Source organism: Piliocolobus tephrosceles, chromosome 5 (assembly GCF_002776525.5).
Source record: "Piliocolobus tephrosceles isolate RC106 chromosome 5, ASM277652v3, whole genome shotgun sequence".
Taxonomy (NCBI): domain Eukaryota; kingdom Metazoa; phylum Chordata; class Mammalia; order Primates; family Cercopithecidae; genus Piliocolobus; species Piliocolobus tephrosceles.
The window spans coordinates 75322647-75339593 of NC_045438.1; the positions used below are offsets into that span (position 1 = coordinate 75322647).

The window sequence follows — 16947 nt, forward strand, 5'->3', positions numbered from 1 at the left end:
CCATTATATATTATGTATTTAGGTGATACTCTTAATTTAATAATTAAAATTACAATAATACATTGTTTAGAAGAGATAACCTTCTATAAGTCATTGTATTACTTAGTTAAAAATGATAATCTATTATAATACTGTAAAATATGTAAGCCCCTCAGTGTCAAATTTAATCCCCAAAGAAAGATTTTTAACAAAAAAATGTATTCAGTGGGCAAAACTAATGAAAGACTGGTAGTATATTTTTCCCACTATAACATGAATTTTGATATTTAAAAAGCAGAGAAAAATTACTGAATGGAGGCACCTTTCAATCCCTTAGTACATAATGAACTTCCACAATGTGAAGGCAGGGAGGGGATAAGGCATAAGATCAGTATAAGGTGTGATCCCTCTGCTCGAAAGCCCCACAGTGTAACTGGAGATGGTGAGACATTTTCCAAACCACATTAAACCATGTACAGAATGATGCAAAAACAGCACTCAGATACCTTCAGCCCTGGTGTAGGTATTTCAAGAATCTAGTGCTTCTCAGAATGAAAGTGGAAAAATAGTTTCTTATTGAAATCGCCATTGGTACACAAAAAAAAAAAAAGGAAGAAAATCACCCAAAATTCTCCTTAACTCCTCCGTTAGAGAATAGCATTTTTTAAACCTTTGTACCTTAACTGAAGAGAGAAAAGAACTACTTCTCACCAAGCCCACTTAGTGTAAAATTTAATGAAGACAAGGGATGCTGAGTAAACTTCAGTCACAGAGAAGGAGATTTAGGGCAGGACCCTTTCTCCCTCCTGTTCCCCTTATGTTCCTCCTTGGCTTCTGACTGAAGAATAGTAAGAATTTGGGCTTTGCTTTACTAGATGATCCACATGTACACGCTGTAAACAGAACAACGTCTTCAATCTGGGGAAATGATCTTTCATGCTGTAAAAACAGAAAACAAAACAAATACAACAGACCCCCCTCTCTGTTTCCCTTACAATGATAAAATGCTCTACCTATAGCCTTTGCATCCCAGCCTCTCACATCCCAGCAGCACGCCTCCTCTTGCAGGTCACGTCTTTCACATAAAAGTGCTAAACTAATGCCGCTTAATGACAAATTAATGTCCATGAATAAAAAATACACCTCTAATAGCATAGAGTAATTTGCCATTACAATATCATCATTGGACATGCCCCTGGTTTAATACGATGTATTTAATTCATAACCTAATGAGTGATATATAAAAAGAGGGAGATGAACCCTGCAATTACATTTATGTGAGTCTGTCACCTTATTTGTAAAACCTTAGAGTCATTTACATTCAAATTAGAACAAATGAGTGATTTCACAAAGTGTGCTGATAAATGACCACAGCAGCCCAAGACAAAACTGTATTTCCTGTGAACACATTAACAGTTTCCTATTATTTGTTAAAAATTACAATGCATATTGCCCAGTGTGGTGTGAATAATGACTTTTTTACTGATTAGGTCAGAAGACTAATATGTAGCAAAATAAATAATTTTTCTTTTCATTTTTTTTCTGATTTTTGCTTTAAATTAACTACTGAATTCTGGTGGATTCACACTGCCACCTGCTGTCTAGCAATAGATATTAGACCTATATTCCTATCAAAAAGGGAGTTGCGTATTCAGTACTTTGGTGGTTTTATTTGAAAAGTCTACATGATGGTTCTGTTTATCAATACATTTAAATTGCATATTATTAAAAAGACGATACTTGGTGAACATAAAGAATGATTGTTAATAAGACAATAGAATATACTTGGGAAAGGTGATACAAAATGTATACACTTTTTTTTTTTTTTTTGGAAAGTTAATGACAAAAAAGAGACATCTTCATCAAAGCTTCTGATGCATCACTTGCAGGGGATGTAACACAAAATTCAGCTGCCGATATTCCTGATCTTATGGCATTGTGCATCAGCAGAGGCAATGGTGTGTGTGTGTGTGTGTGTGTGTCTGTATGAAGTTTTCCCCACTCCTACCCCTTGGTACAATCTAAAGGGGACTGAGAGGCTCTGCCTGCCACTGAGGATCTCTACCAATGAATCTTCTCCCCTAATGGCAAGTCCCAACATGAAAACTCTGCCTTAGGGCCCAGAACAAAACAGGCTAGGAAAGGCACCATGGCTGGAGATGAGGCCAGGGAGGAACAGGCCGGGCCTTGAAGATGAGGCTAAAGACTTTTGTGGGAGAAATAATGTACTTGAATGATGATCAGGGGAGCTAATGAAAGTTTTCAAGCCAGATCAACATCCTAGTTCTGAATTTAAGTTTCTCCATCTGTAAAAAGAAAACAACCCACCAGTGTTAAGGGGTGACTTAACAGTGGAAATGGGAGTCCCTGCAAAACACTCAGCATGGATAGGCCCTCAGTATATGTGGTTCCCTTTCTTGGGAAAAGATAGTGATGCTCTGGGGACCATGGGTTACCACAGATTGAGGCCAGAAACAAGCAGACTGCTCAGGAGGCTACTATAACCTATGGATTAGATTAGTGGGAGCCTAAAGAAAGGCAAGACACTCCACCTCCCCATCAATTAGCATCAAGTTCATTGCCCAGCTTTCCTTTTTCCCACACACATGCTTTGAGAACCTCTGAGAAGGCTAATTAGGCAGCTAATTCAATAGCTGTCCCCACTGACACAGAGGAGGACTGCCCCTGCAATTTGGGGTTCTTCTCTCAGCAGCCTGCCAGAGGAAATTCAAGAGAAAGGAGCCCACACAGTGCCAGGTATTCCTTTCCTTTTCAGGAGGGCAGCAGCACCATTTACATGTTCAGAGGAACTGTAGGAAGAAGGTGAGGCTCAGGGAGCCAGGGAGCTTCCACTGGTTCCCCTTGGAGATGCTTTGAAATGAGCACTGGAGGGCAATGGTATATTTGAGCTGGTCTGCCCTTCACTCCTCTGGCAGAGAAATCAAAGAAAGAATGGCAGTTTGAGAACAACAAAACAACACCAGACATCTGAGTGAAGAGAGTGGTTTCAAAAACTCCTAGTTGACAAAGTATCACGCAAAGATGTAGAATATATCAGCATTGACTGAAGGGACACAATTCCTGGGTACATTTTAAGCACTGGGAATTTTTCACATTAAGAAAACATTATTTTTATATACTCAATGAAATAGTCCCACATTAAATTAAAAATCAGTTGAACAATATTACCAAAAAATAGCAAACAGATATAGCTATGAGACTATATCAAAATATAAAAGTAGATTGAATTGACCCAGTCTGTGATTTTTATAATCCTAAGAGAGAAGCAGGGTATATATTTTTAAAAGGCTGAAATAAGGAAGGTTTCTACATCGACATGATTTTGGTACTCATGTAGTCAAAGTTTCCTTCTACAAGTTTGACATCTTGCAATAATCACAGGTAAAAAGTAGAAGTAAAGTTACATGACAAAATGAAAACATTTGTGAAAAGACAGTGAAAATTTCAACCACGAAGAAGCCTGAATACTAACTGTCCACAAGCATGTAGGCATGCTATACTTTTACCTCAGCGCAATAATGAAATGCAGAAGTTAAATTACAAAGTATACAAGTCACTTAGTATCTCAACAAATCACCTATCTGATGGGAAAGGGGGAAACACCCATGAACCTTTAATGTTCATCTGGAATTCTCACTTACAGAAAATTATAGACTTAGGTATACCCACACACCCCTGCATATACACAGCATTTATAATGTGCACCATGATAACTAATGCTATAACCAAACTGTGTCAACATGCATCACTGATTACTGTCTGCCATGGGGAAAGTGAATCAGGTGATGATGCGTAAAGCCCAAGTTGCAATATTTGATGTAGAAATGTCAAATAAAAGTAATTTCAATTTCACAAGTCAAACACACACTTTTGAAGTCTTATAACCTTTCTACATGATTCCCATTTGCTACAGGCAGAAAGGGATTAAAAATAGCTTTCCCATACCACCCAACAATACTGAGAGGAAAAGAAAGGAAAATAAGGTAAAAAAAAAAAAAAAAAAAATCATTAACCATTTACTGTTAGATTAAATGTGCTGAAATAATCATAAGAATTCCATATACTGTATTTGAATTTTCCTCAGGTGAACATGGCTGACCTTCCTCACACTGTCTCCCTGGGAAGTGCTGGTTCCTATTTTCCAGGGTTGCTGGGAAGATTAAATAAGATGCTAGACGAGAGAGAGCTTTGTAAACTACTTAAGAGGTAATAGAAGTCAATGATAAAAGTATATATTTAAAATTAGAGAAAATGATTTAAAAGGAAAATAAAGTAATTGGGCAGGAAAACAAAACTTTTCTGCTCACTCATATCGTGTCATATGCACAAAGACAGTGGCATTAAATTGTGTGATGAATTTATTATTTCTTCAAATTATTTTTTAATGCTATAATAAATGCAAGTGAAGGTAACACCAGTGGGGGAAATGGGAGGATCCTAAAATTGGAAATTAGTTAGTTACACTCTATAAAGTCCAAGAGACTCATAGCCATACTGTTTGCCTAAGATGCCCCATAGACTCCTATCTAACATGGAGTTTTCATCCAACCAAGAAATGGTCTTTGGAATCAGAAAGTCCTACCAGCCATATTGCCTCAGGCAAGTTGGATACATTTTAAGTCTCTGATTTTTTAAATCTATAAAAACGGGCAAAGTTATTGTGAGGACTGAATGGGAAACAACTGTGAACACACAGTCAGTGCTTGGTGTTGGGGAGTTTTCTCTCCCTCGTTCTCATGGGGCCTTTCCTGACCAGCAAATCAGGGCAGGAATACGAACATCACTCATCCCTTCTCTAGCATTTACTGCCTGGGAAGTTCACATGGTAATTAATTACATAGGACTTTGTGATTTACTAGATACTGTTCCTGAAATATTCAATGACTATTAGACTTTTCTTACATTTGTGATTATTTCCATAACCAGACAATATTGCTTCGGACTAGGACTCCTTTCAGCGTCACCTCCCTGGGCCCCTGCAGGGAACCCTGTGCGTGGTCACTGAGTTAATCGGCTGCTCAGGGGTCGTGGAGACCTAAGGTGGGCAGGACAGTGGAGGAAAACTCCTGCTTCCGTGATTGGACGCAAGAGCAGCAGCTGCCCTTCCAGGAACTTCTCAGCTTATGTCCTGGAGAAACTCTGCTACCACAGCCCACACCCCACCCCCACTTTACCTGTCATTCAGCTCCAGTTGGTGGGGGCCAGCTTATGACTGCGGGGAAAGGAATACGAAGGGTGTATGAGCAGGATGCAAGCTCACATACCTGGATGAGATAGTGGGAGCATAAATTGAGAAGCTCCAACAGCTGTAGGTGACTGCCCGCTGCTAGCACATCCTGGATCACACCTGGCTCCAGCAAAATCTGTTTTGTTTTTTAATAAAAAGAAAACTATCGGTTACACTTAAAAATATAATGCTGCTTAATATGTAGCTATACCATAGTATATTTAAATTTCTGCTTTACATATTCTATTTCAATTAACACTGTTTCTTTTTATGGAAGTCAGTTCTTCTCTTCCTGTTCTCATTAATGAGCTGTGGCCCTTACTCTACCAGCCGATTTTCTCTTTACCACATGTGCTGATATCATTTCTGTGTGTGAAGCTCTGCAGTTAACCACTTATTTTTTTGTAGGAGGGTATAAACATTTTCAAAGAACAACATAACCCTCTTAAAATTCAGTCAATGATGTAATCTTATAAAATACAAAAGAACTGAGTTTTAGTTTTTCAAAGTATATTTCAGAATTTTACTCTTTAGTAACTAGACCACAGAAACAGGTATGTTAGGGAAAGGGGCATATGTTTCTCCTTGCCATATGAGACCAGAGGTGGATATTACTCCATTTTACTTCTAAGTCCTACAACAGTAAGCTTTATCCGCAAACTTCCATTTTCCTCTTTCTCAGTCTCAGATTCTCTTATCCCTTCTATTTAAAATAAAGGATGTTCAATTAGTATTTTCAGAATACAAAGACATCACATAGAGGTAATGCCTCCTAAGTATCCTGGTGATACCAATTCTTCATTTTGTTAAGTCCAATTATCTACCTACTGCTGCCAGCTGTTGAGCAGCTGCTCAGGGCTGGAAAAAAGGCACACGACCATGTTGACAAAATTCACATGAATCACTGCCAGGTGCAAGGAAGCCTTTAGTGATGCCCCAGCCCTCCATTCTAACCCATTTCCCCAGCCCAGTGGCTCCCGAAGTCTGGTCTCTGGACCAGGAGCATTGGCATCACCTAGGAACTTATTAAACTGCAAACTCTTGGGCGCCTCCCAGATGTACTGAATCAGTATGTTTCAGGGTGAGGCAACTAGTGTTTTAACAAGTGTCCTGAGTGACTCTGATGCACAGGGAGGCACTAGTCAATTCACCCCTCCACTCTACTACTTCACCACACTCCTTTCTCAAGCCTCCAACTCCTCCTCTGCCACTGGATTTTCACTTCATGATCCTTGAAAACCTCTTACCACCAAATCTACCAACCCATCTACCTACACCTGTATCAGTATCTTTTGCTCTCCCCAACAGTCCACTTGTGTGCTTGATCCCAACCCCTTCTGCCTGCAATTGTCCCCTTGTTCCTGCATCACTATAGGTTCTCTTTCTACTGGATGGTAGGTTTGAAAACCTCAGGGTCATTCTTGACTCTTCTTTTCCTTAGGCCTTAACATCCAATTCATCAGTCAGACCTGTTGGTTCTATCTTCAAAATAGTTTCAGAATCTGATCACTGCTCATGACTCCATCATCACTGCTTTAGTCCAGTCAACTCCTCTTCCTAAACTTAACTGTAATCACCTCCTAGCTAGTTGCCCTGCTTTCTCCTCTGTCTCCTTCGTCCACTCACACTATCTGTTTTAGTAATATCAACCAAACTGGTTCTTTAAACACACAAATGAAATCATGTCACTCTTTTTATTCAGAACTTTCTGAAGACTTTCCATTTCAATGAAAATAAAATCCAAAAAGTCTTCACTACAACCTAAAAAGTTCTTGAATATGCTGAGCACCTTGGTGTTTACAACTAGTTGTTTGTTCTGCCTGGGCCAGTCCCTCATATCCTTCAGATATTGTCTTACCTGAGATGCCTTCCCTGACCATCCTGTGTAGAACAGTAACCCATCCCTGAACAGCAATCATTCCCTAGCTCCTAACTTTGTTTTATTCTTCACCATAGTGCTTACCACCTCACATTACGTATCTTTTTGCCTATTTGCTTATTTTCTTCTGCTCATTATAAGTTTCAGGAGAGCAGGGACCTAGTCTATTTTGTATCCCCAGCACTCAGAGCAATGTCCAGCACACATAGCTGTTGCTCAATATTCATGAAGTTATTCTGATGTAATAACTGATCTCTACACATATTTTTAATTCAGAATCAATTTTAACTCATTTTATAAGAAAGAAAAAAGGACTCTATATTTCTAAGCTAGCAAAGTAAAGAAGTGAAAAAGTTAAGCACATGTGGCAAAAATACCAACACTCATCTTATTCTGAAAAGTCTTTATAGCTCCTTTTCCATCTAGTCAGAAAGAGAAACCCGAATTTTTCCAACTCCTCAAGGAAGGAGGCTTTGACTGACATTCAGGAAATTACTGCAGCTCCCATCAGAGGAGCAAGGATGTCATATAGTCTTGCAGAAGAGGCAAGGCTTAAGGAGGAGAATGGGGAATAGATGGATTAGAAAGGTTGGTTTTAGCCTTTAAATTCTGTCAGTTGTGCTCATTTCACACAACTGGTATTTGTGATAACCTCCAAGGCTCACTAATAGCAAACACAAAGAGATCACAGAGAGACAAGATGAATATTCCATAGCATGTGTTACACTCCAGCAGGCGGACTTCCAGAAGCCTGCACATGAAAAACCCATATGGCGATTGTTTTTGTCTTTTTAAATTTTTTTTGTTTTGTAGTTTTTTCCTTCCACTCATTATAACATAAGTTTTTCTAAAATATGCTGTAGCAGAGAAAATCTCTAAGTGCTCTTAAAGGGTTGGAGAAAGAAACCCTACCAGGACAGCTGTTCTCACTTATGGAAACAGAACCAGTGTTTGCAAACCTCAGTGTACCAGAGACTTTTAATTCAGCTTTGTTGCTCTTTGGTGACTGACCGTTCAAATATATTTTTCCAGGAAATTTGTGTTTGGCCAGCAATAAAATCAAAGGTCCAATCTCCTCCTGATTTACAGTGTAGTGAATTTATCTGTCACCTGCCTCAAAGGACTGGCCAAAAGAACAACCTCTGCAGAAAAAAGGGATCTCAAACACACAGGTTTATGGAGAACAACTAAGACAGCTGCATTTAACTTCTGCCAAGCATTATATTTAGGTATTTCCGGAACATACCCATCAACATGCAGTCTGACACTCAAAACCAGCACGGACAGGAAGAAGGGTCACTCAAGGACCACCTGCAGGAAGGAAGAGATGTTCCCCAAGATCTGAAAGCACACAGGGTGGGAATAGGAGCTAATGTGAGTAGCCTGACACATCCAGTCACTCATCAGTCTGGAGAAGCATATCACAGCTAAAAGCATAAATAGTGGACAAGACAAAATGTCTTAATAACAAGAGATCAAGAAAATGCTAGATGCATAAAGCCAAGCGGTCCAGAATCCAGTGGCAGGGAAGTGGGGCGGGGAGGGGGACTGAGGGAAAAGGAAACCCTAAAAGAAGCCAAACTAGGCTAGGCATTGCCTTTACCTACCAGTGACGCTCACCTGCTTGGGTGGAGCTCACCTGTAGAGCTGGGGCTTCTCCAGATTTGCAAACAGGTTTTGATGCAACCAGGAGCAAACTTAGGTGGGGGTATGAATGTTTCCTGTTCACAGGACTATCTGTATAGAGGATTTTTTCCCCGCCTGACCACCAGGTGGCAGAACACAAGGTGCTGTTGACGAATGAGGGATGCTGGACAGTGCTAGCAGGGAGGTCATCTCTAGCCTCACCTCACCAGGTAATGAGATGTGATTAGGAACCGACCCAGGAATCCCTCCTGCAACTTGTAGCAGTCAAGGTCATAAGAATAAGAAGGCCACAGCTGATTCCCATTCCAAATGCTGAAACTCTACACTCTACACTCATTTTGGCGGGCATAAGAACTGACCAGTGGCTGTATTTAGGGTGACACAGAATGGTGTGGCAAAGTAATAGTGTAAAACCCACAAGTGCAGGAGAAGGGGATGGGTACCTGGTAGGAGAAATTATGTCAGAATTCAGTCATGGGGTGGTCCAATCACCCTGCTGGTAGGAGGCACGCTTGAATGCTGTGTGCCAACATGTCCTCTGCTCACCAATCCAAGCAGGGTTGGTAGCAGACAGGTGAATTTGCATGATCTCCAATGAAGGCCCTCTAAACTGCAATAAGATGGGGATTCCTGGTCTCCAGGCAGAATATGGGGCCAGAATCTGGTGAAAGAGGAGGGAAATGGGACCTGCGGTGAGATTCTGTGCAGGGCATGATGATGTGGGCTACCTCAGTCAGTGCCCACACCTCACATGGGGGCTCTGGGAGGGTGGAGCTGGGACTGAGCAGTGGGAGCAGGGACACCCCACAGTCCCCAGGGCATCCCTGCCCCTCCTTCTTCAGCTCATCCTCCTGGATCATCAGGTGTCTATTCTCTCAATTCTGTCTTCTTTTTCTCTTTATTTTCCCTCTCCCTTTTACCTTGCCTCTTGGATTGGTCGCTGGTAGTGACTGTCTTTAACAGCCATGGTAAGTCTCAGTGTGACCTTTTTTTTTTCCTGCCTATGAACAAGTGAGTTAGCATCTTCAGAAAATTTTGTATTTTCAGATCTTCAAAGCTATCTTCTTCATTTCTTGCATAAGGAGATTTTTAAATTACTTGCTTCTTGGTTTATGTGTACAGTAGACTGAAGGATTTGAGCATGTTAAAGTCAGACAACTAAGGTCTTTAGTAAACACACATACGATGTGTGCACATGAACAACATGCTTTTGCAAGCAAAACAAGCGCTTGCACAACTGCAAATTAAAGTAGTCTAATATCATTTATGAGAATAAATGAATGTATTTTCTCCTTTCTTTATATTTTGTTTCTTGGGGATTTTTTTTTTCCTGTACAGTATTACAGAATGGCAAATTATCAGAATCTTGAACTTATAATCATCAAACGAACTGGATATAACAGCATAAATAGCTTTTAAATGATCATATATTCAATACACATAAAATGTTTTGCATAAAGTTCTTTATGACAGAATTCTCACAGATGGAACATGAAACACAAGATCTCTCTAGCTATGAGAAATTGCCACTAATCTCTTTTAGTTTCAAAACCACTGCACTAAGGACTTTGTATCCACAAGGTGGCACCCATTTAAAGGAAAAGAATTTTCTAAATTGAATCATGCACTGTACATCTATATCTGACACCTGAAGTTTATTTTTAAGAAAGAAAAACATAGTTCAAGTAAGGATAATAGAACACATGAATTCCAATTTCTAAATGTTGTGATCATATTGGGAAATGTTCATAAATATGTCTGTTGAAGTGTTCTATCTGAGCAGTACTGGCTAGAATTCAGTAGTTCTGTATAAATCACAGAATTCAAACTTTTGAGGCTTGTATTTGGAAACCCTCACCATGTAGCCCCAACCTGCTGTTAAAAACTTTTCTCCAATTTTATGACCTTCTGGTTCCTTTGCTAAAGCCAGTAATCTACTAGTCTCCACACTCAGGCAATACTTTGTTCTCCGTCTTCAACATCCTCCTCATTTCTTTAATTTCCATATGTCAAAATCCTATTCATTTCAAGATCCAATTCTAAATCCACTCCTTATACAAAGCTTGGCAAGATCTCTCCCCACCTGTACCTCATCCTGGGTCTCCACAGATGTCTGGGGAACTAAGCCTATGTGTTCTAGGTCACATCGTCTGCTTTCAAATCCTGGCTTCTACATTTGCTGATAGAATTAACTTGGGAGAACAGCTCAAATCCAGGTGCCTCAGTGTTATTTGTACAGTGAAAGTAATGACGTCTACCTCAAAAACTGTTTTAAGGACCAAGAAACTGCTTGTGTATCATTACAATTGTGTGTGCCTATATGTAACAAAACAGTTTAAACAAATATGAGGGTTACTTTTCCAATAACATTTGGATTAGGCAGCTTAGAGTGGCAACCAGCTTCCTTGTATTTTCCTACTTGGCAAATCTTAGGCTGTGGTTTCATGGTCTCAAATTGGCTGCCATACCTCCAGGCATTACATCTACATTCAAAGCAGAAAGAAAGGAGAGGGCAAACAACAAAAACATTTGCCAGCTGAGTCTGGCATTGTTTATCAGAAAAACAATAGATTTCCTGCAAACACTGTTACAGAGACTTCCACTTACATCTCTTTGGCTGGGTGGCTACACATAGCTGTAAAAGAGCCTGGGAAATTAAATTTTTATGGCTAGACGCACAGTTGTCCCAAATCCAAGTAGAGTTCTTTATAAAGAAAAAAGAGGACTCCACCTCTGGGGACAGGGCATAGCTAAACAAAAAGCAGCAGAAACCTCTGCAGAGGTAAATGTCCCTGTGTGACAGCTTTGAAGAGAGCAGTGGATCTCCCAGCAAGGAGGTTGAGATCTGAGAATGGACAGACTGCCTACTCAAGTAGGTCCCTGACCCCTGAGTAGCCTAACTGGGTGACATCCTGCACTAGGTGCAGACCGACACCTCACACCTCACATGGCTGGGTACACGCCTGAGACGAAGCTTCCAGAGCAAGAATCAGACACCAACACTCGCTGTTCAGCAATATTCTACCTTCTGCAGCCTCTGTTGCTGATACCCAGGCAAACAGGATCCAGAGTGGACCTCAAGCAAACTCCAACAGACCTGCAGCTGAGGGTCCTGATGGTTAGAAGGAAAACCAACAAACAGAAAGGACACCCACACCAAAACCCCATCAGTATGTCACCATCATCAAAGACCAAAGGCAGATAAAACCACAAAGATGGGGAAAAAGCAGTGCAGAAAAGCTGGAAATTCAAAAAATCAGAGCGCATCTCCCCCTCCAAAGGAACGCAGCTCATCGCCAGCAACGGAACAAAGCTGGACAGAGAATGACTTTGAAGAGCTGAGAGAAGAAGGCTTCAGTCGATCAAACTTCTCAGAGCTAAAAAAGGAACTATGTAACCAGCACAAACAAACTAAAACCCTTGAAAAAAGATTTGACGAATGGCTAACAAGAAAAACCAATGTAGAGAAGTCCTTAAAAGAACTGATAGAGATGAAAACCATAACATGAGAACTACGTGACAAATGCACAAGCTTCAGTAACCAACTCGATCAACTGAAAGAAAGAGTATCAGCGATTGAACATCAAATAAATGAAGTGAGAAGAGAAGTGTAGAGAAAAAAGATAAAAAAGAAATGAACAAAGCCTCCAAGAAATATGGGATTATGTGGAAAGACCAAATCTACATCTGATTGGTGTGCTTGAAAGTGACGGGGAAAGTGGAACTAAGTTGGAAAACACTGTGCAGGATATCATCCAGGAGAACTTCACCAACCTAGTAAGGCAGGCCAACATTCAAATTCGGGAAATACAGAGAACACCACAAAGATACTCCTCGAGAAGAGCAACTCCAAGACACATAATTGTCAGATTCACCAAAGTTGAAATGAAGGAAAAAATGTCAAGGGCAGCCAGAGAGAAAGGTTAGGTTACCACAAAAGGAAGCCCATCAGACTAATAGCAGATCTCTCGGCAGAAATTCTACAAGCCAGAAGAGAGTGGGGGCCAATATTCAACATTCTTAAATAAAAGAATTTTCAACCCAGAATTTCATACCCAGCCAAACTAAGTTTCATAAGGGAAGGAGAAATAAAATCCTTTACAGACAAGCAAATGCTTACAGATTTTGTCACCACCAGGCCTGCCCTACAAGAGATCCTGAAGGAAGCACTAAACATGGAAAGGAACAACAGGTACCAGCCATTGCAAAAACATGCCAAAATGTAAAGTCCATCGATGCTAGGAAGAAACTGCATCAACTAATGAGCAAAATAACCAGCTAATATCATAATGACAGGATCAAGTTCACACATAACAATATTAACCTTAAATGTAAATGGACTAAATGGTCCAATTAAAAGACACAGACTGGCAAACTGGATAAAGAGTCAAGACCCATCAGTTTGCTGTATTCAGAAGACCCATCTCACATGCAGAGACATACATAGGCTCAAAATAAAGGGATGGAGGAAGATCTACCAAGCAAATGGAAAACAAAAAAAAAAAAAAAGCAGACGTTGCAATTCTAGTCTCTAATAAAATAGACTTTAAACCATAAAAGATCAAAAGAGACAAAGAAGGCCATTACATAATGTTAAAGGGATCAATTCATCAGGAAGAGCTAACTATCCTAAATATATATGCACCCAATACAGGAGCACCCAGATTCATAAAGCATGTCCTCAAAGACTTACAAAGAGACTTAGACTCCCATACAATAATAATGGGAGACTTCAACACCCCACTGTCAACATTAGACAGATCAACGAGACAGAAAGTTAACAAGGATATACAGGAATTGAACTCAACTCTGCACCAAGCAGACCTAATAGACATCTACAGAACTCTCCACCCCAAAGCAACAGAATATATATTCTTCTCAGCACCACATCACACTTTTTCCAAAATTGACCACATAGTTGGAAGTAAAGCACTCCTCGGCAAATGTAAAAGAACAGAAATTATAACAAACCGTCTCTCAGAAAACAGTGCAATCAAACTAGAACTCATGACTAAGAAACTCAATCAAAACCACTCAACTACATGGAAACTGAACAACCTGCTCCTAAATGACTACTGGGTACATAACAAAATGAAGGCAGAAATAAAGATGTTCTTTGAAACCAATGAGAACAAAGATGCAACATAACAGAATATCTGGGACACATTTAAAGCAGTATGTAGAGGGAAATTTATAGCAATAAATGCCCACAAGAGAAAGCAGGAAAGATCTAAAACTGACACCCTAACATCACAATTAAAAGAACTAGAGAAGCAAGAGCAAACACATTCAAAAGCTAGCAGAAGGCAAGAAATAACTAAGATCAGAGCAGAACTGAAGGAGATAAAGACACAAGAAACCCTCCAAAAAATCAATGAATCCAGGAGCTGGTTTTTTGAAATGATCAACAAAATTGATAGACCATCAGCAAGACTAATAAAGAAGAAAAGAGAGAAGAATCAAATAGATGCAATAAAAAATGATAAAGGGGATATCACCACCGACCCCACGGAAATACAAACTACCATCAGAGAATACTATAAACACATCTACGCAAATGAACTACAAAACCTAGAAGAGATGGTAATTTCCTGGACACTTACACTCTCCCAAGACTAAACCAGGAAGAAGTTGAATCCCTGAATAGACCAATAACAGGCTCTGAAATTGAGGCAATAATTAATAGCCTACCAACCAAAAAAGTCCAGGACCAGACGGATTCACAGCCGAATTCTACCAGAGGTACAAGGAGGAGTTGGGACCATTCCTTCTGAAACTATTCCAATCAATAGAAAAAGAGGGAATCCTCCCTAACTCATTTTATGAGGCCAACATCATCCTGATACCAAAGCCTGACAGAGACACAACAAAAAAAGAAAATTTTAGACCCATATCCCTGATGAACATCGATGCAAAAATCCTCAATAAAATACTGGCAAATCGAATCCAGCAGCACATCAAAAAGCTTATCCACCATGATCAAGTGTGCTTCATCCCTGGGATGCAAGGGTGGTTCAACATTCGCAAATCAATAAACGTAATCCAGCATATAAACAGAACCAAAGACAAAATCACATGATTATCTCAATAGATGCACAAAAGGCCTTTGACAAAATTCAACAGCTCTTCATGCTAAACACTCTCAATAAATTAGGTAATGATGGAACCTATCTCAAAATAATAAGAGCTATTTATGACAAACCCACGGCCAATATCATACTGAATGGGCAAAAACTGGAAAAATTCCCTTTGAAAACTTGCACAAGACAGGGATGCCCTCTCTCACCACTCCTATTCAACATAGTGTTGGAAGTTCTGGCTAGGGCAATCAGGCAAGAGAAAGAAATCAAGGGTATTCAGTTAGGAAAAGAAGAAGTCAAATTGTCCCTGTTTGCAGATGACATGATTGTATATTTAGAAAACCCCTTCATCTCGGCTCCAAATCTCCTTAAGCTGATAAGCAACTTCAGCAAAGTCTCAGGAAACTAAATCAATGCACAAAAATCACAAGCATTCTTATACACCAGTAACAGACAAACAGAGAGCCAAATCAGGAATGAACTTCCATTCACAATTGCTTCAAAGAGAATAAAATACCTAGGAATTCAACTTACAAGGGATGCAAAGGACCTCTTCAAGGAGAACTACAAACCACTGCTCAGTGAAATAAAAGAGGACACAAACAAATGGAAGAACATACCATGCTCATGGATAGGAAGAATCAATATCATGAAAATGGCCATACTGCCCAAGGTTATTTATAGATTCAATGCCATCCCCATCAAGCTACCAATGAGTTTCTTCACAGAATTGGAAAAAAACTGCTTTAAAGTTCATATGGAACCAAAAAAGAGCCCGCATTGCCAAGACAATCCTAAGTCAAAAGAACAAAGCTGGAGGCATCACGCTACCTGACTTCAAACTATACTACAAGGCTACAGTAACCAAAACAGCACGGTACTGGTACCAAAACAGAGATATAGACCAATGGAACAGAACAGAGCCCTCAGAAATAATACCACACATCTACAGTCATCTGATCTTTGACAAACTGACAAAAACAAGAAATGGGGAAAGGATTCCCTATTTAATAAATGGTGCTGGGAAAATTGGCTAGCCATAAGTAGAAAGCTGAAACAGGATCTTTTCCTTAATCCTTATATGAAGATTAATTCAAGATGGATTAGAGACTTAAATGTTAGACCTAATACCATAAAAACCCTAGAAGAAAACCTAGGTAGTACCATTCAGGACATAGGCATGGGCAAGGACTTCATGTCTAAAACACCAAAAGCAACGGCAGCAAAAGCCAAAATTGACAAATGGGATATGATTAAACTAAAGAGCTTCTGCACAGTAAAAGAAACTACCATCAGAGTGAACAGGCAACCTACAGAATGGGAGAAAATTTTTGCAATCTACTCATCTGACAAAGGGCTAATATCCAGAATCTACAAAGAACTCAAACAAATTTACAAGAAAAAAACAAACAACCCCATCCAAAAGTGGGCAAAGGATATGAACAGACATTTCTCAAAAGAAGACATTCATACAGCCAACAGACACATGAAAAAATGCTCAGCATCACTGGCCATCAGAGAAATGCAAATCAAAACCACAATGAGATACCATCTCACACCAGTTAGAATGGCAATCATTAAAAAGTCAGGAAACAACAGGCACTGGAGAGGATGTGAAGAAATAGGAACACTTTTACACTGTTGGTGGAACTGTAAACTAGTTCAACCATTGTGGAAAACAGTGTGGCAATTCCTCAAGGATCTAGAACTAGAAATACCAATTGACCCAGCCATCCCATTACTGGGTATATACCCAAAGGATTATAAGTCATGCTGCTATAAAGACACAGGCACACATATGTTTATTGCGGATCTATTCACAATAGCAAAGACTTGGAGTCAACCCAAATGTCCATCAGTGACAGACTGGATTAAGAAAATGTGGCATGTATACACCATGGAATACTATGCAGCCATAAAAAAGGATGAGTTTGTGTCCTTTGTAGGGACATGGATGCAGCTGGAAACCATCATTCTCAGCAAACTATCGCAAGAACAGAAAACCAAATACCGCATGTTCTCACTCATAGGAGGGAATTGAACAATGAGATCACTTGGACACAGGAAGAGGAACATCACACACTGGGTCCTATTGTGGGGAGGGGGTGGGGGGA

At 39.9% G+C, this 16947-nt stretch overlaps 1 protein-coding gene across 2 annotated transcripts in view; it reads right to left on the reverse strand.

Annotated features, from left to right (window-relative positions):
- KLHL32 (kelch like family member 32) overlaps positions 1-16947 on the reverse strand; it is a 259608-nt gene that overhangs the window by 70156 nt on the left and 172505 nt on the right. For both annotated transcript variants that reach the window (XM_023205880.2, XM_023205878.2), the window contains one exon: positions 5265-5363. In XM_023205880.2, coding sequence (XP_023061648.1) covers positions 5265-5363 — 99 coding nt within the window. The remainder of the gene's footprint in view (positions 1-5264; positions 5364-16947) is intronic.